The 27263-nt window shown below is 36.9% G+C and overlaps 2 protein-coding genes across 16 annotated transcripts in view; one reads left to right on the forward strand and one right to left on the reverse strand.

Annotated features, from left to right (window-relative positions):
- The window catches only part of PHYHIPL (phytanoyl-CoA 2-hydroxylase interacting protein like), an 81773-nt gene extending 71549 nt beyond the window's left edge, over positions 1–10224 (forward strand). For 4 of the 5 annotated variants that reach the window (XM_025435130.3, XM_025435133.3, XM_025435132.3 and 1 more), the window contains exon 5: positions 1451–2523. In XM_025435130.3, coding sequence (XP_025290915.1) covers positions 1451–1985 — 535 coding nt within the window. In that variant the 3' untranslated portion in view covers positions 1986–2523. Of the gene's footprint in view, positions 1–1450; positions 2524–3062 lie in introns of those variants that run through there. The other variant, XM_035715380.2, reaches the window with a different exon arrangement.
- The window catches only part of FAM13C (family with sequence similarity 13 member C), a 250712-nt gene continuing 225953 nt past the window's right edge, over positions 2505–27263 (reverse strand). For 8 of the 11 annotated variants that reach the window (XM_049108946.1, XM_025435129.3, XM_035715378.2 and 5 more), the window contains 8 exons: positions 26315–26525; positions 25625–25763; positions 20232–20313; positions 18591–18802; positions 10706–10801; positions 9212–9411; positions 7548–7649; positions 2505–4095 (listed from right to left, as the gene is read on the reverse strand). In XM_049108946.1, the coding sequence (XP_048964903.1) occupies positions 3972–4095; positions 7548–7649; positions 9212–9411; positions 10706–10801; positions 18591–18802; positions 20232–20313; positions 25625–25763; positions 26315–26525 (1166 nt within the window). In that variant the 3' untranslated portion in view covers positions 2505–3971. The remainder of the gene's footprint in view (positions 4096–7547; positions 7650–9211; positions 9412–10705; positions 10802–18590; positions 18803–20231; positions 20314–25624; positions 25764–26314; positions 26526–27263) is intronic. The other 3 variants (XM_025435124.3, XM_049108944.1, XM_025435128.3) reach the window with 1 other exon arrangement.

The raw sequence follows: 27263 nt of genomic DNA on the forward strand, positions 1-27263 counted from the left end.
GGAATTTTGGAACATCAGGAAGAAAGGAAGAAGAGTAGGAATAAAAATATGGGGTCCAATCCAGAATATTCATACATCTCTTATGTCCTCTAATATGTGAGTTTCTTGGTCTTCTCTTGAATCTGCATTTTTAATAAGCTTCCTTGGTAGTTCTTAGACACTAGAATTTGAGGCTCATTGCTGCTCTAAAGTTAGAGGAGATCCTAGGCATACCTCACTGACCCACAGTGAAGCTTTTTTAGGAGCATGCTGACTGGGAGAAGTTTCTCATACCTGTGTGGTAGATTGTAATTTTCATACCAAGTCATACTGGTTAAGGACCCAGCAAGAAAGAGATGGCACACTTAGTGGGAATTCCGGAGAAAATTTGACAAAAGCACCATTCACAAAGGTAGGTAGGTAGGGTTAAGGCAACTAATAAGGGATGCTAAAGCAAACAGGAACTATCAGGAGTTGAAAGGTTTTACTACTCTTGGGTAGAGGAATAGAGGACACCCAGTAGAGAAGTAGTCAGAAACATATAGTACATATGAATCCAACCACACCAGAACCACAAGGTTCTGAAGCATGGAATAAGTTAAAGCACACTCAAGGCTTTACTTCCTTCTCCCCCAGATCTGCTGGTGCCTCCCATAAGCAGAACTGAAATGGAAGGGACAAAGATGAACCAAATGATAAAGTCCCAACCTACAGTGAAAGACAAGAAGGATGAATAGATCTGAGGGGATATGGTAAAGGGAGAATAACCAACTCTGATGTAAGAAAAATGCAGGAGAGAGGACCTGATTAATAAACTGTATCTAGGAAAAAAATTAAGACACAAAGTAAAACAAGATTCTTTTGTGCCAATATATGTACATGGACAGCACTTATATTAGGACTAAATTCTGGCATATTTTAAAGAAACATCCAGTATATTTAACCAATACTGTTAGTCCAGTTTTCTTTTCAAAGAGCTACTTCTGAAACCCAGTAGGCGTATAATGGTTGTGATTTCAGTTGTAAGATTTCTAATTCCAGTTTAGTTTTCTGGCCAGGTTAGTTAGTTAGTTAGCTAGTTAGTTTGTTTGTTTTAAAGATTTTATCCATTTATTCATGAGACACAGAGAGAAAGAGAGGCAGAGACACAGGCAGAGGGAGAAGCAGGCTCTATGCAGGGAGCCTAACATGGGACTCCTTCCCGGGTCTCTAGGATCAGGCCCTGGGCTGAAGGTGGCGCTAAACCGCTGAGCCACCCGGGCTGCCCCCAGTATATTTATTATGTAAAGACCTCCAAGGTTTGTAGCAGAACATTCTTGCATTAAAATACAAAAAAAAGTAAAGTAGATCAAAAGATAGATTCCCCTTGATCTGATTCAGACTTTTGGGCCTACCACCAATCAGATCTATATGTAAATTAGTAGCTTTACAACTATTATACCAAGAAGTAACCATTTCTTTTCTCTTGCAGAGAACATCATGGGAATGCAATGCAACCATCTGTCAAGGATAACAGTGGTAGCCATGGCTCTCCTATCAGTGGAAAATTAGAAGGCATCTTCTTCAGCTGCAGCACTGAATTCAATACTGGGAAGCCACCCCAGGATTCACCTTATGGAAGATACAGGTTTGAGATTGCAGCAGAAAAACTTTTTAACCCCAATACTAACTTATACTTTGGGGACTTCTACTGTATGTACACTGCTTATCATTATGTGATTCTTGTTATTGCCCCTGTGGGATCACCAGGAGATGAATTTTGTAAGCTGCGCCTTCCTCAGCTAAATTCCAAGGATAATAAATTTTTGACCTGCGCAGAAGAAGATGGGGTGCTGGTTTACCACCATGCCCAGGATGTCATTTTAGAAGTCATTTACACTGACCCTGTGGATCTTTCTCTGGGCACTGTAGCAGAAATCACTGGTCATCAGCTCATGAGTTTGTCTACTGCAAATGCAAAGAAAGATCCCAGCTGCAAAACCTGTAATATCAGTGTTGGACGTTAATGCCCACTTTTCTTATTCTTACTCAGTCCCTTTTCTTCCTGTAGGAGCATTGATCCTCTGTTGTCCATTTTCATCACCAGATGTTTTCCACTGAAGCATGCACATGCCGCTATCACCAAAAGCAAATTGTCATTTTTCAGATATCATTCAGAGCCGTTTTAGTGTTTCCTACTCCCTGCCCTTCCCATTACTTTCAATGATGAAAGTTCTCCTCTGACACTTTATTGCCTAGATGCTGCAATGTTTTTATTTTTCCTTTATGCCAAACATAACAAAACAATTATATAAACTGCTTTAGCAAAATACAAAATAACGGCTTATAAATGGTGTTTAAATATGCATTCATTTTAATCTACTGAACAAATATTGGGATAACTCCAAACCGCATGAAAGGGTGTAATTGCAGCATGAGTTAAATCTTGAAGCCTAGAATTGTCAGCACTTCCAACTTGTTGTTTGACAGTGTTATTTATGTTATTTATATTAGCTAACAGGAAACAACTATTGTGTTCAACATAATAAATATAATAGAAAAATATTTTATTTGTATTGTTGTATAAAATATTTACAATCATATAGAATATATAGAGTTACATTTTAATAGCAATTGTATACATGTCATGAAACCATTTCCCTTATCAAAGATGTGGTTTGTAAACTTCAAATAGTTGTGTATCTGTCCTGTTACAAGTAGATGATTTCAATTAAACAAATTTATGAAGGACATCAATCTGATTCATAGAAGTTATAAAATATCAGGTAAATACAGAGAAAACAATGAGCCTCTGAAATACTCTGCTTCTGAGAGTCAATATTCTTCCCATCCAAACTATATGAAAATGTGAATTTGTTCAACATCATGCTTAAACATTACAGAAAACAGAAATACAAACGTGGTTGGTACAAGAGAGAAAATGTTGACCTTTTACTTACTTTTACAAAGGCAAAAATAATAAATGTGTGTTTTAGTACAAAATAACACAAAACTATATGCACTAAAAATGATGAAGCAAATAAAATATTCTATCTTCTTTTCCAAGGTATCTTAACAATTTCCAAACTTTTCATTTTGTACAGAATGAAGAATACCTACAACTCATGAGAAATCTTTGTGACTCTACAAAGTTTAGACCTTGGAACATTAAGAAAAATGCATATTCCCAATGGAAAAATAGTTATATACTCTTATAGTAAACAAAAAGATTAGCAATTGTAACTATGATCACATTAGATTATATACTGAGACCACAGATCTATCCAAAATACCTATTTTCAAATTTTAATATTTTATTTTAATATAAACATCTGTTAATTATAGACAAATGTAATTCACAAAGTACATGCTATCAGAATGAACTTTGGTAACCAGAAATGTAAAATTTCAAAGAACAGATAAAATAATGTGCTATTTTTATATAGAAATAAAAAATTAGCAGTGACACATTCTAGTATACTTTAGCCTAGCAGACTTAAAGGACAGATAGATTTTTTTTTATCATTAAAAATCTATTAGAAGATTCAAATAAATTACATTCTTACTAGCTGTATTCCTTCCAACGTAAAAAGATTTTCTTTCCCTCCTTTTATTGATTTTTTAAAAAATCATGCTCTTTTCCATATACTAACAGAAGCAATTTTTGGACACTAAATAGACTTTCCCTATCAAGTAGCCCATTGAATAGTATTATTTAAATTTGATAAAATATTTAAATGTTTTTTGAAATAATTATACTGACTGTGCATTTTCTCCCTGGCATGGAGGAGACTGAATTTGTTTCCAATTATACTGTTAGTTGTTATATTTCCCCCCATTTAAATTTTCTCTTCTCATTTATAATTACATTTGCTATCCCTTCTTAAAAACAGCTAATATTACCACTAAAGTGCTTCAATTTTCAGTATGTCAAAACTACTTAGCAAGAATGGCAGAGGAAAATAAACTTGACCTTATCTTGGTTGAAAGTGAGCACAAACATTTCCTGAACCTCAGATTGTTTTGGCCACGTCTTGCTTGCTGATGAGGACCTCTAATAATCTCAGTTTGGCTTTTATGTGCTTGTATTCATAGTACTCATCTGCCATTGGTATCCTATCTTCCTTTTGTGGACTTCTGCAAAACAAAAAAATACTGTCTGTTGGCTCATAATAAATCAAGTCATTAACAATCCTTATATTTTTTACATGAGAAAGTACAAAGTAGAAGTTTCCACTTGGTTTTTGCATCATGTCTTTTTTACCTTCCCTTCCACCTTCACTCCCTCCCTCCTCCATGTGTTCTTAGGTTTTTGTATAACAGTACCCTTTGAGAACTTGAATGTCATAGATGTTTTCCAAGTATATGGTCTACTGCATAGACATACAACAATGGAGCAAGTAAAAAGGAAAAAAAAAAAAAAAAAACCACAGAACTCTCAAGGCATTCTTAGGCTAGCCATTCTCCCATTACTCATGCAACAGTTCACATCTATGCAGAATGTTCAGTCCTTACAATGAGAGTTGTTAAAAATTCAACCTAAAAACTACATAAATTAACAATTTATGAATTTATGGTAATGGGAGAAAAAAGCTCAATGGCTATCTTATAAACATGAAATACTTCCAAGCTTTAATTATAATACCTGTCTCTTATAATGTTTAGTAGAATCAGTGAAATGTTCATGGATTGAATTTATATAAATCTGAATTGCAGTGGTTCTCTTTGCACACTAATTCTAAGGCTAGACATCTGACAATGCATATTTTATACATATGAATTCTAACTACTATATGTTCTTGCCATTTACTTGGAAGAACGTTTGGGTAACATCTGGAATTAAAACCATTTCCTTCCCACAAAAATATGTTGCCAGGATACGTTTTCTAAAGGGCAGTAATAGCTTTAGGATCTTGGAAGACTCTTGTCTCCTTGCTTGCTAAAATTACCAGTTGCTTTTAGAACTTTTCATTTATGACTTTGAAATACAAGAGGTGGAAAACAGATGAAACATCACAGTTGCTACTGACTATAAACACAGATACTCTCTAATATTAGTATGGCTGAATGTAGGTAAATAGCAAGCACTTAAATTTTTACCTATACACCCTTCTATTTTCCCACTACTGATAAAAAGTATCACAAATTAAAAGCATGAATCTATAAAAATTTCCTAAGAATGTAATTATCTGCTTGTGATACACCACTATATATTGACCTGGAATTTCTAGTACAGAGCTCAGAGCAGTACACAAATCTGTAGACAGGGTTTTTCTTAAATATAAGTTATTTAACAGAACTCCTTTGCCTCCATTCTGTATTATGGAACAATTTTAACTGGGCGTCTAAATATCACCTTCATTTATGTGAACATATCTAGTGAAGAAATGGTCTAATTTATTGGGAAACACTAGTAACCCATCATGTGAATTTCCCCTGGTCCTGCATACTCCATTTTGGCTAATAAACAAGAGTGTATTGACCAGAATGAAAAGTATTTCCTAAAGCAGTTTTCCCATTATGTAAAACATGCTCACGTGCTTAATGCAGTTCTTGGCTCATAACTGTTAATGTCATATCTACATGATTATTCCTCTTGCTTGGCAAATATTACCAAGAACATTTATAGTAACTTAAATTTTTAGTCATCCATTTACATGGTTATTTTACCTTATGGACGGGATTAGACCTTCCTAATAAAATGCCTTAGGAAAATGAGATTAAGATCCATATTTCCTAGCCATTCAACCCTTTGATTTTAGTTGTGATATACCACTGCTTTGGCATTTAGTAAGTATATTACCACAAGAGGGCATACAACCTTAGTCAAATATAGGCATAGCTGAAGTGGCATTAAGACTCAAAGGTGCAGAATACTATACATGGAACATCACTAACCTCCCTGTACATCAAAAGGTATGCTAAATACCACTGGATCTCCCTTAGGCAAGACTACTAGCACACTAGAGTGCTCTCAAGCTCTTTAGACTCCTGCGTACATATAGGTTAAAAAAATGTAAATGTAAATTTACATCTGTATGGAAATTCTGTAAAGGGAAAAAATGGAAATGGAAAAAGAAAACCATGTTTTATATTCTAAATCTTTTTTAAAGAATTTATTTATTTATTTATTTATTCATGAAAGACACAGCGAGAGAGAGGCAGAGACATAGGCAGAGAGAAAAGTGGGCTCCATGCAGGTAGCCCAACATGGGACTTGATCTCAGGACTCCAGGATCATGCCCTGGGCCAAAGGCAGGTGCTCAACCACTGAGCCACCCAGACATCCCTATATTTCAAATTTAACAGCCACATAACATTTTTCACTAGATAGTTAATATCAGCAGAAGGGTAAATAACTTGGACTTGTAGCAATCAACTGGAAATGGAAGATTCCAGGTAGAAAACAAAGTGGGTTACATTTGTATTTGCTGAAGACAAAAAGTTTCGGATTTAATAGGTCCAGTCCTAGTGTACAGCTCTGGAGGACTGAAATGGAAAAGCTGCTAAGAGGTGAGTAGACTAATCCTTCAGGATGCTATAGAAAATAGTCCCAGTCTATCAGGTCGACCCTCAGTCTGCTATAATCAAAGCCAATTCAGGAAGGACAGATAACGTAGATGGAGAAGAATACCGAGGGGCCAGTTGTATCACTGACTCCTGCCTCTGCCACCTTAATATCTTTGTGCTTTGGGAAACACTTTATTATTTTTAATATTGATATCCCACATGACAACTGTAGCTTCCCAAAGTATTCCAGGAAGTCCAACCATTTCTTCTTGTAACCATGGAAACAGACTCAGGATAGCTAAATGATTTGTCTCTTCCAGAAGTAGATCAATAATCCTGAATCTTATGATTATATATATATATATGTATGTGTGTATATGTATATGTATGTATATTATATGTGTATGTATATATGCATATATATGTATACACACATACATACATATACATAATTATATGCATATAAATACATATATAACTTGTACATATAAAAGTTGACATATACATTGACAATACACCATAATTTAGAGGAAACTAATTGAAATGCCTAATAAGACTTAGGTTGACAAAGAAAAGTAGACAAAGTGAGGATATAGCTAAACATTTATTTTAGGGATAGAAGGAATAGCTATGAACTTTTGACCTGAAAATAAATAATTAAGGGCAGACCCTGAAATTTAAAAGATATATTTAAAGCAAAAGAAAAATTTAGTGAAACAGGGAATAACTTGTGAAACTAAGTAACCATGAACCAAAAGTTATATGGATTTAAAAATCAAATAGATTTCTAAAGGTTTAGATAAATTCAAAAATTATAAAGAGATTTATTAGGCAAAGTTAGGGATTTTTGGATTTCATCCTTTATTTTTTAAAGCCTGATGTCAAACTTGATAGCTACAGCCTCCCATAAAACATAACCTAATAATGGCACTATTAGAATGTTGCATTAGACAGATCTTGAGTCCAAGTCACTGTGGAAATTTATATCTTGTATAAAGTCACTGTTCCTGCCAGAAACTCATTCTTAACAGTAGTTCCCTAAGAAATACTAGCTTAAAAAAATCTCCACCCACACTTACCTTCCCGTTTGTTTAAAAAACTGTTCTTCAAAGTCCCTTAAGGCTTTCCGAAGTCTCTTCTTGTCAGCCCTAGTTTCTCGGAGATGGTCAAGAAGTACAGGCCTATATCAAGTAAAAAATATATATGCCATTACTGAGTTCTGGCATGATTGAGACATCATATAATTTATCATATAATTTATGATTAATTTATCATATAATTATAATTTATAATAGATAAATTCTGTATTATGATACAGAAGGGTTCTGCCTAAAAGAGTATCTTTTGAATAAATACATACATGTAGAGCCTGATCATAGGGAATCACATAAACAGATGATGAAAACAATGTCATAGGAGAAGAGAAAGGACAAACAGAAGGCAAGCCCAACAGAGTCCATTATAAGATGTGGTGAGAATAATGACCATATGAAGGGATGAGGGAGAAAGAGACATTTTGAAAGAATACTCATCAGTATTTGATGATAGACTAGACGTAAGAGGCACAAGAAGAAGAGAGTTTGAAGAAAATTCTATCCTTAATATAGAGTATGGAGAAAATGGTGAAACCCTTGGGAATGAAACAGATCTTATTTAAAATAAAGCTAGAATTACACTGCAAATTCTACTTCATTCTACTAAGACAAGAGAAAAGACACACTTTTAGAGCAGAAATTTTTATGTAGGGAACTTGTACATGGTTTTAGAACTTTGAACCCCTTGAAATAATATATTGACATTTTCTTAAAAAAAGAAAGAAAGAAAGAAAGAAAGAAAGAAAGAAAGAAAGAAAGAAAGAAAGAAGAAAAGATTCCAGCAACTCCCAAAAGTTAAGAACAGCTGCTTAAGAACAACCAACCAACAATAAATAAAGGAAAGAGGAAATAGAGGGAGAGAAAAAAGGGAAAAAGAGGAGCTGAAGGAAGATTGATTTTCTGCTTCCAAACAGGTTACTTCTCTGAGTTGAAACTGACTGAGGTACCAGCGGATTCTACAAGCACACTAAAATACCAATTTACAGCTTAGTTCTTAGTCTCACCTCAGATATTTTGGGGGTTTCCCTCCCTATCTTGAGGTATACAATCACCACACTATAGTAATACATGTTAAAGGAAATCTTATAAACTGGCCTGTAATATACAAACCGAAGAAGGTCAAATGATCAAGAGGAATGCCAGCTACTGAATCACATAACATTAATAATAATGCTAATGAAAATACAAATAGTTCTTGAAGGGCTCATTTACTTATGGCCAAGGGGATTCCCAGGCTGGAGAAACCATCTCATCTAAATGGAACAGACTAGGATAAAGGCCTAATAAGTGTTGACCCACATAGGATCCCAATTCCTTTTTTTCCAGCATTTTCAAAAGCCAGCTCTGCTTCACACGTTGCTGAGAATTAGACTGGTACCAGACCCTGCTGAGAAAACTGTGCAACTATAGGAAACTGAATGTTAGCATTTGTGGCACCTTTATGTCTTATTGGGAGTGTTAGTTCCTCATAGCTTTGTCTTCTCCATTCTCTAGTCAAGAGAGCAACCAGATTATGCATTTAGGCTACCCTCTGGTGGTTCACATTTTTTAGAGAATCTAATAGTTCTTATGAATTTTGTATGCACATATAAGTTGTCCCAGACCAGAAGGAGTTGAAAAGAGTCTCCATACTTAGGATTCACACTCACATAGTGGCCTCATGTAAATTGGACATGGATAGGGCTGGTTGTTTAATTTCTTTTTTTTCATCTGGCAGCAGGACCCTAACAGGCTCAGTCTCATTAGAGAAGGTGAGGTGGTCGCCAACAGGAAGGTGAGCTGCTGGATCTAGCAAAGACGGTTGTTGGCTTCCCTGTGGACAGTCTTCATCAGAGTCCTCTTCCTCCTGCTTATCACAAGCAGAGTTAAAGTCACAAAATGCTATGTGCCTTTTGAACTAAAAACAGGAAGAGGAACCATAAACAGATACTATGAAAAGAGTAGGTGACACCTGTGTCTACTGAAAAACCAGAAGGAAGCTACCAAGAGGAACTCTTCCTTAGTTGCATCAAAAAACTCGCAAAGTTAATGAGCAAAGAGGTACCCATGCTGGGCTAAAATGGTCAGTAAGTTCATCTCTGCTGGGCTAAAGGTGGCACAAAATCCAGGTTATGGTCAATCTGGGCTACACTACCGACTAGTTTCTCCCTTTCACCCAGACCTTCTGGGACTTCAGCTTCATAACAGTTACATGAATTAGGATGAGATGGATTTCAGACACCTTTTGTCATCCAGAAATACCCAAAAGCAGGTCCTGGTGTGGACTACATTTGGAGGATATTGAGAAAACTGACAAATTCAGGGAAGAGCTCTATGAAGTCCAAAGCAAAACGGAGTTATTCCTTAATATGTTCTGCTATTGCTTATCACAACTAAAAGATTTTCTTACAAGGAAATCTGAAAATCACAAACCATTTTAAATCATGCTTCCTTAATGGAAAAATTTTAGAGATTATGACTCACTATTGTCTTTGTCTTTAAAATTGTGAAAGTATAAAAATGTAGTCAGGTATACTTAAATGTATATTTGTTAACATTTATTCCTTTTTATATTGATATCTTGAGCAAGTGACTGTTTGAATATTAATGGAGTAGAATTTGTGGTGCTTTTCTAGTTCTGTATTCCCATAAGTCATTCTTTATTAAAAATAGTCTAATTCAATTTCAGTAGCCATATTTTCTTTTGAAATAAATCTTACATCTTACATAACGATGGTCAAATGGTACCAAAAACAAATATCGCATTATCTCAAGGAACATGTAGTCAATTTTCTTATTCAAGAAGAAAAATTAACACACAGAATAGAAAGGCTCTGTTTGGTCTAGCTGTGTTGTAAAGTAGATAATGCCAAATTGAAGTTCATCATTTGTTATCCTCACCCAAGAAATGAAAGCATTAAAACTGGCTTAAAAATGCAATTGCTATAAATTCCTTTTTCATAGTAATTTTAATTATCAGCCATGTTAAGTATAATACTGGGTTTGAAGGAGACCACATTTCTATTTTTTGAAATAACAACTGCACTTGTTAGCAGTATATATTGCCAAGAAAGCTTCCTTATAACTGTCATTGTGCTGTTTTCCTACCTAAACAATACCAAACACAAGTAAAGGTTTCTAGTTAGATGAGCATCGTGACTTACAATTGTTGGAATAAGGGAAGGTGTTGACAAGATTTGCTTGATAATCCTGTATCGGTCATAAAGAGGCTTTATGAGGTTCTTGTCTTGCTTAGCTACCTGAAAAACATGAAATTAATTATTATTCCTTTCTTAGACAAGAATAAAAACATGTCAGTATTTTTAGCAGGCAAAAAAAAAACAGTTTTGAAGCCTCAAAATAAGGGATTAATAAATACTATAATGCAACAGTAATTAGAAAAAGGGAAATCACTTATAAGATACTGTTTAAAGTACATGCCAATATTTCTTAAAGGCTAGATAAAGTTTCTTAAAGGCTAGGTCCAAGCTTAGAAAGATGTTTTTAAAGCTTTCTGAAGGAACTCTAAATATGTAAATGGTAAGAAGCCTGTTATTTACTTCTTCATTCTTGAAAAACCAGTATGTGATTGAGACCTATCAATTTTTCTTTTGATACATGTATTTTATCTGGATTTTCATGATTATATTCACAAAATCAACCTAATTTAGTTCTTTATCACAATCAAGCTTGGAGTATATATTAGCTTACTGGCTAGCTCTGACAGTGTATTTTGGATACAACAACAACTTATTTGACTCAATTTCTTACCTACACAACAAGGAGGCTGGAATTACAAAGCTCCTCCCAACTAAAAAATTTCACAACCTCTTGGTCCAAGAATGTATTCTCCTAACTCTCTGCTGTATGATCCATCCCAAAGCACTATTTTTAACAGGTCACGTTGTGCATAAGAGTTTAAATAGCTTCCTATTTATCTATCAGTCCTCTACCTATCTACCCACCATCACATTTCCATCCAAAGTAACCAAACCTCTGCTTGCCTTGGTTTTCCTCCCTGCTATGTATCCTACATTAATTTGCTACTTATTTACTACGTACAATTTCCCTTTCACTCTGATCAGATGGCAGGAAGGGAGTAGCAGAAATAGCACATAGCATAATCATCCAAGTATCCTTTGTCAAAATACAAATACCTAAGTGTGCTGCCTGGTTCTCTGTCTTCCAGATCCCCCAGAAGGATTTTGAAGGAAAAGAACATGGCTTAAATAGGTGTTTTTTTAAAAATTTCCTAGTTATTCACATGCTACCCTTGTCCCAGTTGAGAATCGTTCTGGCCCATATTTATGTCTCTCTATTCTGAACTTCTCTGTTTTATTATCTGGACCTTGATTATTTTCTGTGTTTCAGTTTTGTCTGCCCAAATGAATTAGAAATTTCTTGAGAACAAAGATTATATCACATTATTTTAAGAAATTTTCATAGTACCTTACATATCCCCTTCTCTGCTATAAATTTTTCAATCCAGGTTTATAAGCAAAGGTACCCTAATTTTTAACAATCTTCATGTAATTCCTCAGACTATACCATAAGGCTGTTTTGTTTTCAGTAGAAAGAAAGATCACTTGTTTCTGTAGAAGTATTTTAGATATTGGTTAAGTAACCCCAAGAGCCTTTCATTTACTGGCCCAATCATTCCTTAAATATTTTCTTGGTCATGATACATCTTACCATGAAAAAAAAAATCCTTTCATGTATGCCATGGGATTTTAATAGGTAATAAAGAATATTCTCAGGCCAAGTTCAGAAAACATTTAGGGTTTTTTTTTTTTTTATTCAGTATCTCATTGGGACTTATATTCCATAGAAAGCACTTCAGAAAATGATGCATTTAACTGTTATAAAGCATCAGTTTGATTTTTGTGATTTTATTTTTAGTATATTCTCTGGATTCTAGAAAAGCTAAATTTATTCCTAAAAGAGAAAAAGAAAGTGACCCAAAAGCTTGTTAAAATGATGAATGCCATTGCAGAAAAGTATCTTCCACAGATGCCAGATGAAAATCAGCATCCATGTACAATGTAAGCACTCATCTTTCACTCTGATGAGTGCATGATTTTACTCTTAGAATTATTATCAAAGCAATCCTCAAAGAGACATGAGGGTTCAATGGCTACAAGTACAAGACATTGTCAAAAGTAATTCTGTAAGTGCTCATCCTCAAATAGGAAGACAGGCTGTCTGAACAAGGAGTGTTACTCATCAGCCTATATGCCAGGAGCAGTCTTCCACTCACAGACCTATAGAGAGAAGCTATGGAAGGCCAGCAAAGTCAATCTCCATGAAGGAAGATCAGTCAAGAGGTAGGCTCTGCTTGAATAGGTACCTCAAATCTAAGGGGGCAGACATACATTTCAACATGGCTATTCCTCAGCCATTTTCTCCTAAGAATCAGACTATTGTCCCCTCTATATTCAATGACTGTTTCTGAAATGCATCCTCCCTGCCTAGTTCTGCATATTGGTGACCTGTCCATGGTATGTCAGATGTATCTAACTTTTGATTTTTGTTTTATGAATGGGGGAACCAAAGACAATGTTGAGTAACCTGAAATAGCCAGAGAGAGAGAGAGAGATCCAGAGCATGAATGGGTTGTCAGATTTAAAGACAAAAGGAGAGAAGTTCCAAAGATACTTACTCTAACTTCCTTCTCCATTTTTTTATGGCATCATAAAGAGTGGAGAGTATAAGAGGGTGAGCAGGAGGGGACTGTGCATAGGACAGTTTGATATAATTTGTCAACAGCTTGATAACTTTGCCACAAAAAAATTTCTAGACCCTTACCTAGTAGGTTTTTTGAATCATCAACCTAGTAGGTTATTTGGAATAGTAGATCCCAAACAAGCTGGCAAGACAGAACTGCACTGAGTAGAAATCCCATGTATATTTCTTTCTAGGCCCTGGTAAGAAAGTTGTTTGGGGAAAAACTGCCATAACTTATATGCTTTTACCATCATGCTTGTTTTCCTTTCTCCCCATGGCATTAGTCCCATGTATTCCTTCACATTAAACCATCACATTTCATATTTGAAAAAATAAGCCCCATTACCAAGATCTCTCCTAAAGAGGGAAGTAAAAGAACATTCTCCTCTCTGGACAATGAGTGATGATGGGAATCAATTACTCTAGCTTTAGAGAGTCAAGTGTTACCAAGCCTTCCCTGTGTCTGGGCCTCCTCAGCCCCTCACCAAGTGAGACAGTATATAGGGAACACATCTGACTTTTGAACTAGCAAGTCAAACAATGTGGAAAATCAGTAATGAACATAGTCATACAAAGCAACTGCCAAAGAGAATGGCTTGGTAAATTTAAAAGATTTCTAAGCAGGAGACTGCAGATTAATATTGGCCTTGAAACCAGAGGACATGAGTTCAGACAATCAGCTTTAAAGCTTACCTATTTTTAACATGGAAAATTATTTAAGGTCGGAACCTTAGATCTTTAATATGCAGAAATAATACCATTATATTGTATTGTTTTTATAAGTTAGCATATGTAAATGTCCCTGGCAAAGAGTCAGGTTATTTAAGCTACAAACCAGCTGATTTCAGGTTACTATCAATGTTGTACATTACTAAAAAAGGAATACCATGGTGCTATTAAATACATTTTAAAATAAAAGAATGTGACTATTTCTTTTGCAGAATATACAAAGTGAAAAGGGATAATTATATAATGTGTTATTTTTTGTTTTAAAAGAGGACAATTTAATAATGTATACTGATATTTTCTTGTATATACTTTATATAGAACCTCAAAAAGTACACATAACACACTAACAATAGTAACCTGCTTGAGGATGGGAGACTTCAGAGCTAGAGTGGGCAGATGGGGTGAGTCTTTTTAATGTGTAGCCTTTTACATTTTGTTTTAAACTATGTGAGGTAGTATCTATTAAGAAAATTATTTTTTTATTTTTTAAATGGAGAAGTAGGCAAAAGAATTTAATGGGATCTTCCTTTTGGTGCCCTTTACCTATAAGTTTCCCTCTCTTCGATATATAACAACACACTAATCACTGTATTTTCCTTTGATTTTAAAAAATAAAATGATTTTTTTAAATCTGCTTTCCTCCTCAAAGATGCTGCAGTTGGTAAAGGGCCAGAAGTAACTGCTGTTACTCATCCAGTTGGTAGTTTGTGCCATGCCCCTAACACCATCTACACTTCTCAGAAAGAGCAATAAAATGGGTATAATGTGCCAACACCAATTCAGTATTTTCAAAAGAAAAGGACATTAAAAAAAAAAAAACACACCACAATCAGACCCAGGAGATGACACATTCACTTTCAGGGCTCAGTGGATAACCTGTGGCCCAGAAGTAAGTACCTCCAAAAATCATACATAAATAGAAGAGGAGGAAAATTGCTCTATAGCAGTACCTGGACTGACAAGGCAACGCTGTAAGATTTATCAGCTTTAGTACGGGCTCTGACCAAACACCAAATGCAAAAATTTCACAAAAGTCTCTTTGGAGAAGAAACAATTCTTCACCTTGGAAGTTTTAATATTTAATGTATTTTCAGCAGTAAAGCAAGGATCCCAGATGGAAATCATCTGTCAATTTGAGTTTAAAGAAATGGGACCTAATCAGATAATCTCAAACACTAATGAGCTCACCGAGGAGCCAGGAATAATATAGCTACTGTGAAAATTTGCAAACCTTCCTTGGTTTCTGCTATGATTTTTGGATTCTCCATTAGGAACCACCTAATAGCTAACTAGCCACATTAAGGTCTGCTATATTAAACTTCCCCAGGAACAATACTACAGCATTAGATACTGAGGGCCACATGTTCCCACTATGTTTTCTATTTAAAAGACCTAACCTTAAAGATTTTTTAAAAATTTATTAACTCTCAAGAGACAGAGTAAAAGTGAGAGAGAGTACAAGCAGGGAGACGGAGAAGCAGGCTCCCCACTGAGCAGGGAGCCCAATGTAGGACTCAATCTCAGGACCCGAGGATTATGATCTGAGCCAAAGGCAGATGCTTAACTGACTCAGCCACCCAGGTGTCCTTAAAGGGCCTAACTTTAACCTACTGCAGAAATACTAGCTTTATCTGAAGGGGCTTCTGACATTTATTAAACAATTCAACAGACACTTGATTTAAAATAATAGAAATAAATTGCCATTTAAGTGCAGATAACTTCCAAAGAACACAAACATGCTTCTCTGATCTGTAGACTCTCATGTGCTTGTGCCTATATTTGACTTAGATGCCTCAGTAGGGTGACCAACCATCTGTATCTTCCCAGGATGAAACTATTTGACATTTTCAGCATCCAGGAAAATTCAAGGAAACCAAGGATGGTTGGTCACAGTATTGCCCAAAGATCTCAAAATAAACATGTTCAAAACAGACCTTTTAAGTTTCTAGTCTCATCCCCAATCTGTTCCTCCTATAGTATTCCCCATCTCAGTAAATGGGCCCATTATCATCTTGGATTCTTGCTTTCCTTTACTCCCTACCACCCAATGATTCATCATATCCTTTTGATTCTACATCCAAAATATAGCACATAGCAATCAGATCTTTTAGATGTAAATCACACTGTGTCACTTTCCTGTTTTCAACCACTCAACAGCTTTCCAATACTTTCTACTACCCTAAAAGGTACTGTGTCAAGGCCCCCAATATATCTTTCTGACTTCATCTCATACCATCCTGTGCTCTAGCCCTCAAACCCAAGAATTCCAAATACATGCAAGCTCTTCCATCAAGGTCTTCATATTTGCATTTCCATCTGCCAAAAATGCTTTTTGTTGTTCTCTTGACCTGTAGATTCTTCTTAATGAAGAATTTAATGTGTCACCTATTGGCCTTCCTAATCACCCTATACAAATAGAAACCATACCCATTATTTTCTATAATAGTATCTGTTTAATTCTTTGCACAGTACTTATGAGAATTTCTAATAATTTTATTTATTGAGCTGTTTGTTATTGTATCCCATTCCCAGAAGCACATGAGCTCTGTGAGGGCAGAAATCCCCATAACTTCTCTATTGTATTATATCCAGGATGTATAACATACTTTACAACATGTAATAGGCACTCGAATATCTTTGCAAATGAATGATTGCCCACCAGTCCATGGAATCTTCCTTATTGTCACAATAATTATGTAAGTAAGGGGATCCCTGGGTGGCGCAGCGGTTTGGCGCCTGCCTTTGGCCCGGGGCGCGACCTGGAGACCCAGGATCGAATCCCACATCGGGCTCCCTGCATGGAGCCTGCTCCTCCCTCTGCCTGTGTCTCTGCCTCTCTGTCTCTCTCTGTGTGACTATCATGAATAAATAAATAAAATCTAAAAAAAAAAAATTATGTAAGTAGGTACTGTCTGTATTTTATAGATAAGGAAACTGAATCTCAATTAGTTTACTTGCTAAGTGTACATGACTAGAAAGTGGCTGTTGAGCACTGCTCTAAATCTACTATACCAATCCTAAGTCATTCTTCACTGCACTAATCAAGTAGAACATAGAATTAGGACTTCGGTGCTAACCAACCTTATTTTATAGATGTGACTAAGGTAACTAGAAAATACAAGAAAGACCATCAGAAGCACTAAAAGATGGAAAAACCACAGGGGTGTGTGTGTGTATGTGTGTGTGTGTGTGTTACCCACTTATCCACTGGCTATCACAAAAATCTAGAATCTATGGTGGGGAGGGAATGGGTTGGCCAAGTAGATGAAAACCTATTCACTTCTCACAACATATAATTGACTATTTTTAATTATAAACATATTTCATAAAAAAATAGAGGTGGCCAAAGGCCTATTTCTGATTGTAGATCACAAGTCTCTATGTAAAAGACAAGTCCAGGAATATATGGTGAGCCTTTGGGGATTTAGTGTATGTTGCCATCTTATGATTAAGACTAGATAATGTGCAATAGAACAGGTAAAGGCAGCATTCTCAAGAAGACTTGCTTTCAAAGTTAGATATGCTAGTTCATTCATCTGTCCATTCACTCAGCAAACATTTTCTCAATACCACTATGTACAGACAGTGTAGGATCATGAGCTACAAACAGCTCTTCTAACTCGAAGAGGTCTAAAGTATCAAATGAGAGACAGAAAATGTCATACAGCATAATTAGAGCTATGATAGGAGAGCTACAACTCTTATTCAAGAAATTAAAGGCAACCAATCCACTTTTAGAGTTGAAAAAGAAAGGACTACAAAAGAGGTGTCTGGGTGGCCCAGTCAGTTAGGCGTCTGCCTTTGGCTCAGGTCATGATCTCATGGTCCTGGAATTAAACCCCACATCAGGCTCCTTGCCCAGTGGGGAATCTGCTTTACCCTCTGCCCCTCTCCCTGATCATGCTCTCTGGCGCTCTCTCCCTCTCTCTCTCTTTCTATAAATAAATAAAATCTTAAAAAAAAAAGACTACAAGGAAGGTACTCTGGCATAAGTGAAATGTAAACATAACTGTACAGGATGAGGAGGCACTAACCATGTAAATACTACTTGCTTTCATTATCTTCTTTGTAAAATACAATAAATATCTTCTTCAAGCTCTAGGCTCATATATCCAAAATCCTAATTGACAACCCTACCTGAATGTCTGAATCTTATTACCTAACACTCTTCGAAAAAGGCTACTTTTCTATTCTTATTACATAAGATACTAAACCATTTTCCTTACTATGTATACCTCATCCTGGCTTCATTATATTTTTAATAAAACTGGTGAAATGGGATCGTGATACTAATCTTGGGTTGATTTGCTAACTTATTGGGGGAAGTAGAGGAGGGATATGACATACCCTAATATCTTTGCCATTTGCTTCCCACCAACATAGAATACTATTAACTTCTAGAATGACATCCTGGAATTAAGCGGCAACACCCTTGGTCATGGCCAATACCTTACTAATAATTCACCTGACTGAAATTTCAGAGCCAGTCTCCTAAAGATGGTAATGTGGTGCCAAGTGCTCTTATAAATTGGTCAAACCCATAATCTCACTGGCACTGTATTGAGTGTTGGGGCCAAGGCAGATATGGTAAGGTACCTTAGAATCCTCCTGAGCAGGAAGCTGCTCTCTCTTCTCCTTCAGGCATGTCAACACAGCATCTGGAGTCTCCTCTCCAGAGGAGCATGGCTCAGGGCCCACAGCTTCTGGCTTCCCATTCTCTCTGGCGACTGCAGGTTGCTCATAGGACAGGTTTCTAGGTGGGCCTTTGGGGGCACTTCCTTGTTCTTCTGAGAGCTTCAGCTTTAGTTCTAAGAGAAATGCCATGAGTTACCATGAACAAGAACTCACTGGGCTTAAGAGTAGAGAGCCCTTCAGAAATTCCAATCACTGATATGAAGTCAGTAGAAATGGATGGTATTGCTGATGGCTTTCCATGGCAAGGGGAGCCCTAAAACCAGAACCAACAGCATTAACTCCCAATCAGATGTAGAAACAAAGGGCTCTAGAGGCTGGAATCTCATGTAAATGGAGTAACTAATGTATAGGAGTAACTCAGTGGTTTAGATTTCAGAGGATGAGTTCTAGAGGAAGACCAGTGGTACTGCCCCAAAGATTTCACCCATTACCCACCATACATCTAGAATTCTACACACAAAGGTTCATTTACTTGAGTTTGGAAGTTTTGTGCCATTATGATCCCCTAGTGTATATAAATGCAAGCACTTCTGTAAGGCATTACACATGCAGACATCTGAGGAAATGCAGGAGGGATGGGAAAGGGGAGATGGGAGTGCCAGTCCCAACTTAACAGATTTCATAATTATGTTTAATGTTATCTTCTAACAGGAATGACCATTATTTCAATGTGGTTTTATATAAGCCTACATAGTTAAAAATAAAAAAGCCACCTGGGACATGTCAGGAAATTACATTTCAGAAAATGCTAAGAGACTGATCATTTCAACATGGCCATTTGTATTGATTTCTCAATTACATAGCTCATTTTCTTTGTTTGATGTTTGTTTTTTAGTTAGACCCTGCTGTGTTTAAATACTGCATATTTTATAAACCTGTGACATCATTACAGTTTAATACCACTGAATTAATATTCCCTTTCAGTTTCTTATTGCCACCCTTTTAGAAATTTGGAAAAATTCCCACATCTCTAAGTTTTGAAATAAGAATGTGGAGAAAGGAAGAAAATAAATTTTATGGGTAAATATCATAGTATTTTTAAATGAATTTTAGAGTTAATTAATACTCAGATCACCATCTCCAGAGAAATACAGAAAAAGAATACTGGATTAGGAGGTAGGAGAACTGAATTTTACACCTACTACTTCCCAGCTAAGTAACTTGTCACTATCTCTGGACATAAATGTCTGCATCTGTGCAATGGGGTATGCAGAGTAAATGATTGCTCAGGCCTTTAATATCCAAGAATCTAGTGACCCAGGGAAGGTAATACTCCACATGTTGAAATGTTTCTGGCACTGAAGTGAATCATTCCACTTCAGACTCTGGAGTTCCTCAGTCTCTTTATAAGGAGAATTATTAGATGGGGCCAAATAATGAAGGAGACCGAAGACTCTTTATTTCAAAATGAAGCCTCCAATCTAGGTGAGAGGCAAGGTTAAAGGGGGCATAAGTGGAAAAGAATAAAAAGTGCCTGGAAGCACATTAGCAATATTTTAACTGCTTCCTTTCTGGGCAAAGAAACCTTTGACTGGCCCTTACCTTTGAGTTGTTTACGACCTTTAGCCAAATCATTCATCCATTTCAGGACTTCAGGATTAGAAGTCTTGTCACCATGTGAAGGCTACAAGGAGGGGAAAGTGTGGGTAGGAGGGAGGTAGAGAGGAAAAGAAAAAGAAAAAAGGAAAAACATTTTTAAATAGCTGAGACACACAAAGGTAGTTCAGAAACATATAAACCTGAAGAGTCAGATGTGACAATTCCAGCTGTAAAGTTCCTTCTGAAAAATAAGAGCAAACATTCTTGACCTCCTCCACACTTTCATTCTTGTCATGGAAGGGCATTGTATCTAAACATGCCCAGTTACTCAACACTTTTCACATAGCCCTAACCACACCAGAGTCTCCTACAGTCTAACAGTCAGTCATCCCACACTTGGTTGCCTGGCCATTCTTCATATCAGTATAGACAGCTACACTAATATGAATCAGTGCTTACTACCTCGCCTGTGCTCACACACATAGTTTATGACCACAACATATCTGGGTTATACTGACAATCTGGAAGATTTAGCTCCTATCAGTTATTTCCATGAAACTGGAGAAAGGAGACACCAGTATCTCTAAAACCTGACAGCAGTCTGAGAAGTTAGTACTTCAGGGGGATACCCAGATTTCTAACCATCTTACTGTCTATAGACTGAGTATCCTACTGGGCTAGCATTAAAGTAAAACTTAATCGTATGTGTGTGACCTTGGGCAAATTACTTAGCTTCAGCTTTATCTACCAGATGAGGATTATAACAGCATCTCCATAGAATTACTGTGAGGGGTAAATTAGTTGATATATATATAAAATAGTGAAATCAGTTACTGGCATATGCTACACCCTACAGGTGTGTTAACTAGAATTACAAATACTATTACTGGCAGTGGTGATGGTAGTAGTGTTACTACCAGACTCACAGGAATTCTGGATAAGTCTTCACCAACAAACATATATGTAGGGGTTGTATATCTTACCAAGTAGTTAATAGAACTTGGAGGTGGCAATAGGAACATATATTTTATTCTGGAAAGACATAAATCCATTAAAACAAATCATTCACTTTGATTTCTGGATTTTTTTCTCAGAACATAAAAGTGGATTTTCCACAGGGAAGAGAAACAAAGAAAGAAGGGTGGCCAAACATATTTAGCCTACACCCCCATAGGTCAGTAAGATCTTTCTTAAATAAATCAAAGCCACCTTGTTAACCTCAATGCAGGCTCAAGAAGATTAATAGTTACTCTGAATTGTGTATACACAGGACTATATAGGAATGTTCAAGATGCCTTGATCATAATTATAATATCACCAGGAATGTGTACATTTGATAGCGGCTAAGTCTAGGGGCTCTGCCATATGTTTTTTTAAGGATCCACTAAGTCCATGTAACATCAGAAAGTTGTTGGTGAGAGATGAATCGAGAGAGAAGTATATCCCTCCTAGGTTCAAAGGAAAAAACAGTGCTTGCATGACATGGTCATCAAAAGTACATGGGATTAGGGGTACTTGGGTGGCTTATTGATTGGGTGTCTGACTCTTGATTTTGGCTCCGGTCATGATCTTATGGTCCTGAGATCGGGCCCAGTATCAAGCTTCACACTCAGCGTGAGAGTGTCTCTTTCCCTCTCTCTTTTTATCCCTCCTCCTCCAGCTTACACATGTACTCTTTATTAAAAAAATGTACATGAGGGATCCCTGGGTGGCGCAGCGGTTTGGCGCCTGCCTTTGGCCCAGGGCGTGATCCTGGCAGACCCAGGATCGAAACCCACATCGGGCTCCCGGTGCATGGAGCCTGCTTCTCCCTCTGCCTGTATCTCTGCCTCTCTCTGTGTGTGTGTGTGACTATCATAAATAAATAAAAATTTTTTAAAAATGTACATGAGATTAAATATATTAATTGTGAAACACAAGGCATGGTTCCATCACTTCTAGAGTGATGTAAAAAACATACATTTAAAAATCAAGGTGATAAAAAGAAGACTGAAGGAAAATAACAGTGGTTATTTCCTAGTGTTGCTCAAACGGGATAGTATGGATGTTTCCCTGAGTGAAGCCCTGGTTTCAGTACCACGGACAGTGGCACAAGGACACACCTCCTCTATCCAGGATGGACTAGAATGATGCACTGTACCACTTCCCTAATATATAGTTTATAGTGCTGGCTTTGGGTAACAGTCTGATTGTATAGACCGCCAATATTTTACATTTGGTTTCTAAAAATCCTCACAGAATTCTCCACTTTGATCTGAAAACACATCTTGTTCATCTGGAGCACATCTTTCTCATTGGATATGCTCTATACAGTTCCATCTTTTAAAACAATGTTGAGAACAAGAACAAAAACCTAAAACACCAGCTACACCAAAGACTACCAGCTTTCATTACCACAAATGGACTCAGGAAAAATTTTAGGCTGATTTTTTTCTGACAAAATATTTTAAAGCTTGAAATCATCTTCTGAAATGAATTTTTTATATCTCTACTCTCGGAGAAGCTTTCAAAAGAGGTTAAATAAGCTCACAAGGTGACAGCTTTCAAACTACATGAAAGTTTTCATATACAAGCTGTGGATCTTCAAGCCTCCTAACTTCTAAACTGAAATATTCCAGTTTAATAGACTCCAAGAAGATATAAACCCCCAAATTACAAACTCAGAAAGATAAAGTAACAAGTCCAAAGTCACAAAGTTCCTAATTAGCTGTATTTTGTTCAGTGCAATTAAAATGGGACCTCCAAAGCACATGACTGAGGGTACCACTGGATCAGATTTATGGTCTGTCAAAGACAGTTCAAAAGACACATTAGAAAGAATTCTGGATTAGGAATGAAAAGGCTTGAGTTGTCTTAGCTAGGTCAATTCTTCACTGTGTCATCTTGGGGAAGTTACTTCCCTTCTTTAAGCTTCAGTCCCTCCAATGGTCAAATGAAAATGAAGACTGACTGATCCCTTTAATTTTAACATTCTCTAATTTCACAAACAGTGGACATCTGGCTGAAACAGCCTCTTCTAACTCCATTAGTCTAACTATAGTTAAATTAAAATCGTAGGGAATAAATATGGTTTTGGATAGGAATGTACAATGGTCACATTCAACAGAGAAAAGATATGTGTTGTGCCAAGGCACTGGACTAACACCGAGGCTCAGCAAGAGCTCAAACTAAAACATTAGCTGTGGTGCTATTAATTCCACAACCAGCCCACCAGGAAGGAAATCCTTACACACAGCAACCAATTAAAAGTCCACTGCAAAAAAAAAAAAAAAAAAAAAAGTCAACTGCCATGTCAAACCTCTAACCACAGCCTAGCACCCTGACAGGAAAGGTGAAGGGAAGCCCTGTTCCCTGAGACATGGAAGGTTCTGGTTACACCAGAGATGTCTATACACACAGAGGCAGTGGTGACCATGAGGCCTTCCTCTATAGCTCCCAAATTCATCCACCAGCATTTGTGAATGTTTAAATGTGTTGTTTCGCCATGCATTTGCTTGAAAACTTCTCTAGACAAATTTATCCTGGCAGGAGGTGCCAGGAGAAATTCTTTTCCAAAATAAGCAGCCTGTTGGGTGGATGCTATAGGTAAGAGAAGTAGTCTAGGGTCTGTGGCTGTAGGTAGGAAAATTTAGTAAAGAATGTATACAATTCTTCTTCATTTTTGGACAAGGCAGAGGCTGTATGGGATTGCATGGTCAAATATCATTCAAACAGATTAAAAAGTTAATGATGCCTAGGTCCACTTACTTACTTTGTGCCAAACACTAAAATAAACATTTTATATGCATCCCCTCATTTAATACTCACTAGTAATATTAACTCCACTATGCAGATGGATGAACTGAGACTCAGAAAGATAAAGTAACAAGTCCAAAGTCACAAAGTCCCTAACGAGCTGTGTCAGATTCAAATCCAGATCAGCTTCATTTAAAGATTGCCAGGTAATAACTATTAGCAGGCCCTGGGAATGGAGCCCCTAGCTGTTACTCTACTGTTTCCAATGTGAGGATATAACAGATCCAATAATATTCCAGCAGTAAATAGAAAATCAGCTTCTCTCAAGATATCTAAAACTTTAAAAAATGTGGGCACTAACAAGTTTTACTTCTAGTCCACCATTGCAAAACCTACTCATCTTTAATCTACCACCCTCAATCTGAGCAGATAGAGCACGACTACCCCAGGCAGGTTACAAGTCTTTTCTTGGCTTCAGTTTCCTTATCTATAAAATAAAAGCTGTACTCATTATGTGTAGAGTTCCTTCCTATTCTAAAGAGGTAAAAGACAGTAAGTAGCTGTCACTCCCTGACTTTAAAGAAGAAAAGAATCTTCAACACCCTAAGGTGGTCTTGAAAAGCAGTCTTATTTTTTTTTATTGTGCAAAGCTAAAAAAAAAATCATTCCTTATACCCCTCTTTTAGTGAGTTTGAATCCAGTGTGGGAAATAGGATAGGATAGGATAGGAAGAACGGAAGAGTGGAATATCACCCACTCTCACCTCCCTCTCCAGATCTTATCCCACTCACCGGGATGTGCCAATTGCCTCTGTACCAAGTGCTTAGTAAGCCTTTAAATATTTCAAGATGTATGAGACATTATTCCCTGTTCTCTTTTATTCTGATAACAAGCTGTCTGGGCCCTCTGCCAAAGACCCAATATCTTTGTGCAGTTCTATAGAATATGATTTTTGTCTATGCCATGGTCACCATTAAGGAAAATAAATAAAACTAGCATTGGCAATGAGGACACCTACCTCTCTACTGCTTCTCATATAATAAAAGAAAAGGTTCATCATTACAACACTGCAGCACCAGCATGAAGAGGCTGGTGTCTCTCTGACAGGAAAGGATGGACTGGGGTTTGTTGTTATGAGTGGCCTAAACAAATGTCACTTGATAGGTCCTCATCTACCAACCAGAGGTACTCTTATGTCAAAGAAGGTGCACTCTCTCTCTCTCTCTCTCTCTGCCCCTCATTCTGTTCTACAATTAGAGATTCTGACCTTTGGGTCCTTAATAGGTTCTTACAAAACTATAAATGGTAAAAGGTTAAAGAAAAAAAATAAGATCATAATTCAAAAGCTATCCAAATTTCAGTCCTAGAAACATTAGTGATAGTTGTGCTCCTGGGGGTGGGGTGGGGGGGGGAGGATCAATAATCAAATCAGTTTGGAAACAAGAGTTATAATCCATTACTAGGAAATATCTTAACAGGGTCCAATTACAGCCTGTGAGAATAGTACAGATCCAGAAAGGGAACTCAATTTACGATGGGTCTTGAGTTGGCAAGTGGAAACAGCTGTCCCCTGGCACAGACGGGTACCCAGAAAGGAAGGACAGGAAAGCCCACATACCTCTAATACAATTCACTCTTATTTTAAACCACAGGGCCCTTACCCGGTATTTTTTTTCTTGTTCAAATTTTTCTTCAAATTTCCGAATTTTTCGCTTGAGGCTCTGGATGTGCTTGGTGAGCTGGGTAATGGTCTGCGGCTCCTTGCCATCGCCACAACTGCAACGTGAAGAACTTCGGGGCCTGCAACAATTGCAGGGAGGGACAGTCATCAAAACCCATGGTCTTCCCATAACGCTGCTCTAACAGAAGTTACCAATGAGAAACTAGAGACTCCCTGCATGTATTTTCAGGCAAGGGGCACTTATTTTAGCTGCATCAAAATTATTGATAGAATTTTTTTTTAAAAAAAAGTATGCAGTTCCATACTTTTGGGGGTGGAGGGCAGCTATTGTAAGCCATCATTTTTCTAGAATACAAATATTAAGCTCACCAAGAAGGATATTCCCAATATCTGTATATACATATTCTTACGTAGGACTCTGGTCATTTCACCAAAAATGTCAAACATGAAAGCCCTGGAGTATCCTGCATTCCATGGCCATTTCCTCCTGACACAGGAAGACCTAACACAGCATTCCCAACTAAAAAGTACACTGATTTTCGCCATTCATTGTTCACTCACGGTTATGTTTGGCAGGCAGATTGCACTATTTCAGACATATACTTCATTGTAGGTTATGCATGTAGTATTTGAAAAACTGTATGAAACGAAGATAACAATGTTTTCTTACATCATAAACTGTTGAGTGCTGGGTGGAGAAGGGGCTGATTCAGGGTCTAAATTGAATCTCTGGCTTTGGCTGAAGATGGAGCAGCGTGGTGACAGCAGTGGGTTGTCACCATCAGTGATGTGAAAGAGCAGCCTGCTAGTCCCAACAGACTGGAGGTCTTCTGGTGTACCGTCTGCCTCATTCTGCCCATCTTTGTGGACTGGTGCAGGGCCTGAGGAAACAAGAGTAATTGTCAAGACCTCGCAGTGACAGAGGCCTTGAGACTGTCATGTTCCTAAGTAGAGATCATAAACATTCATTATAATGTCTTGCCTCTGTCATGTCTTCCTTCTGAGGATAAGAAAGGCTTTCAAACTACTGTCATGTTTGTTCTCTGAAAACCTGGACAGAAAATTTTAAAGTTGCCACCACCAACAACAAAAATGGAAGCACAAATTATTTTGGTATGAATTATACAATCAGCAGAGCCCCAAACTACAAAACCCCTCTATTTTATATTATTTGGCATATGTTGAAGGCTGTATTACAAAATGTTACAGTGAAAAAAGGAAATAATAAATGGAACTAAAGCAGAAGAGGATAGACTATGAGGAAGAGAAGGGACAACAGAAATGCCAGTGAAGGCAGGAGAGAAAAAGGGAAGGAGGAAGGGAAAGGCAAAAAAAAAAAAAAAATCACTCAGCAGTGATGGAGAACTCTACTCATCAATATGGAATGATGTTCAGAATATACTAAATGAAAACCACAGATTTCAAAAAAGCAGTAAGGATTCCATTTTCTGTAAAAAGCATATATTTATGTACAAATAAATGCACCAAAAGATCAAAGAAGCTATTTAGCAACTACAAAGCATGGAAGAATTAGGAGTGATTCTGTTTCTTTTTAAAAATTTTATGTAGGGGATCCCTGGGTGGCGCAGCGGTTTGGCGCTTGCCTTTGGCCCAGGGCG

Source organism: Canis lupus, chromosome 4 (assembly GCF_003254725.2).
Source record: "Canis lupus dingo isolate Sandy chromosome 4, ASM325472v2, whole genome shotgun sequence".
NCBI classification, from domain to species: Eukaryota; Metazoa; Chordata; class Mammalia; order Carnivora; family Canidae; genus Canis; species Canis lupus.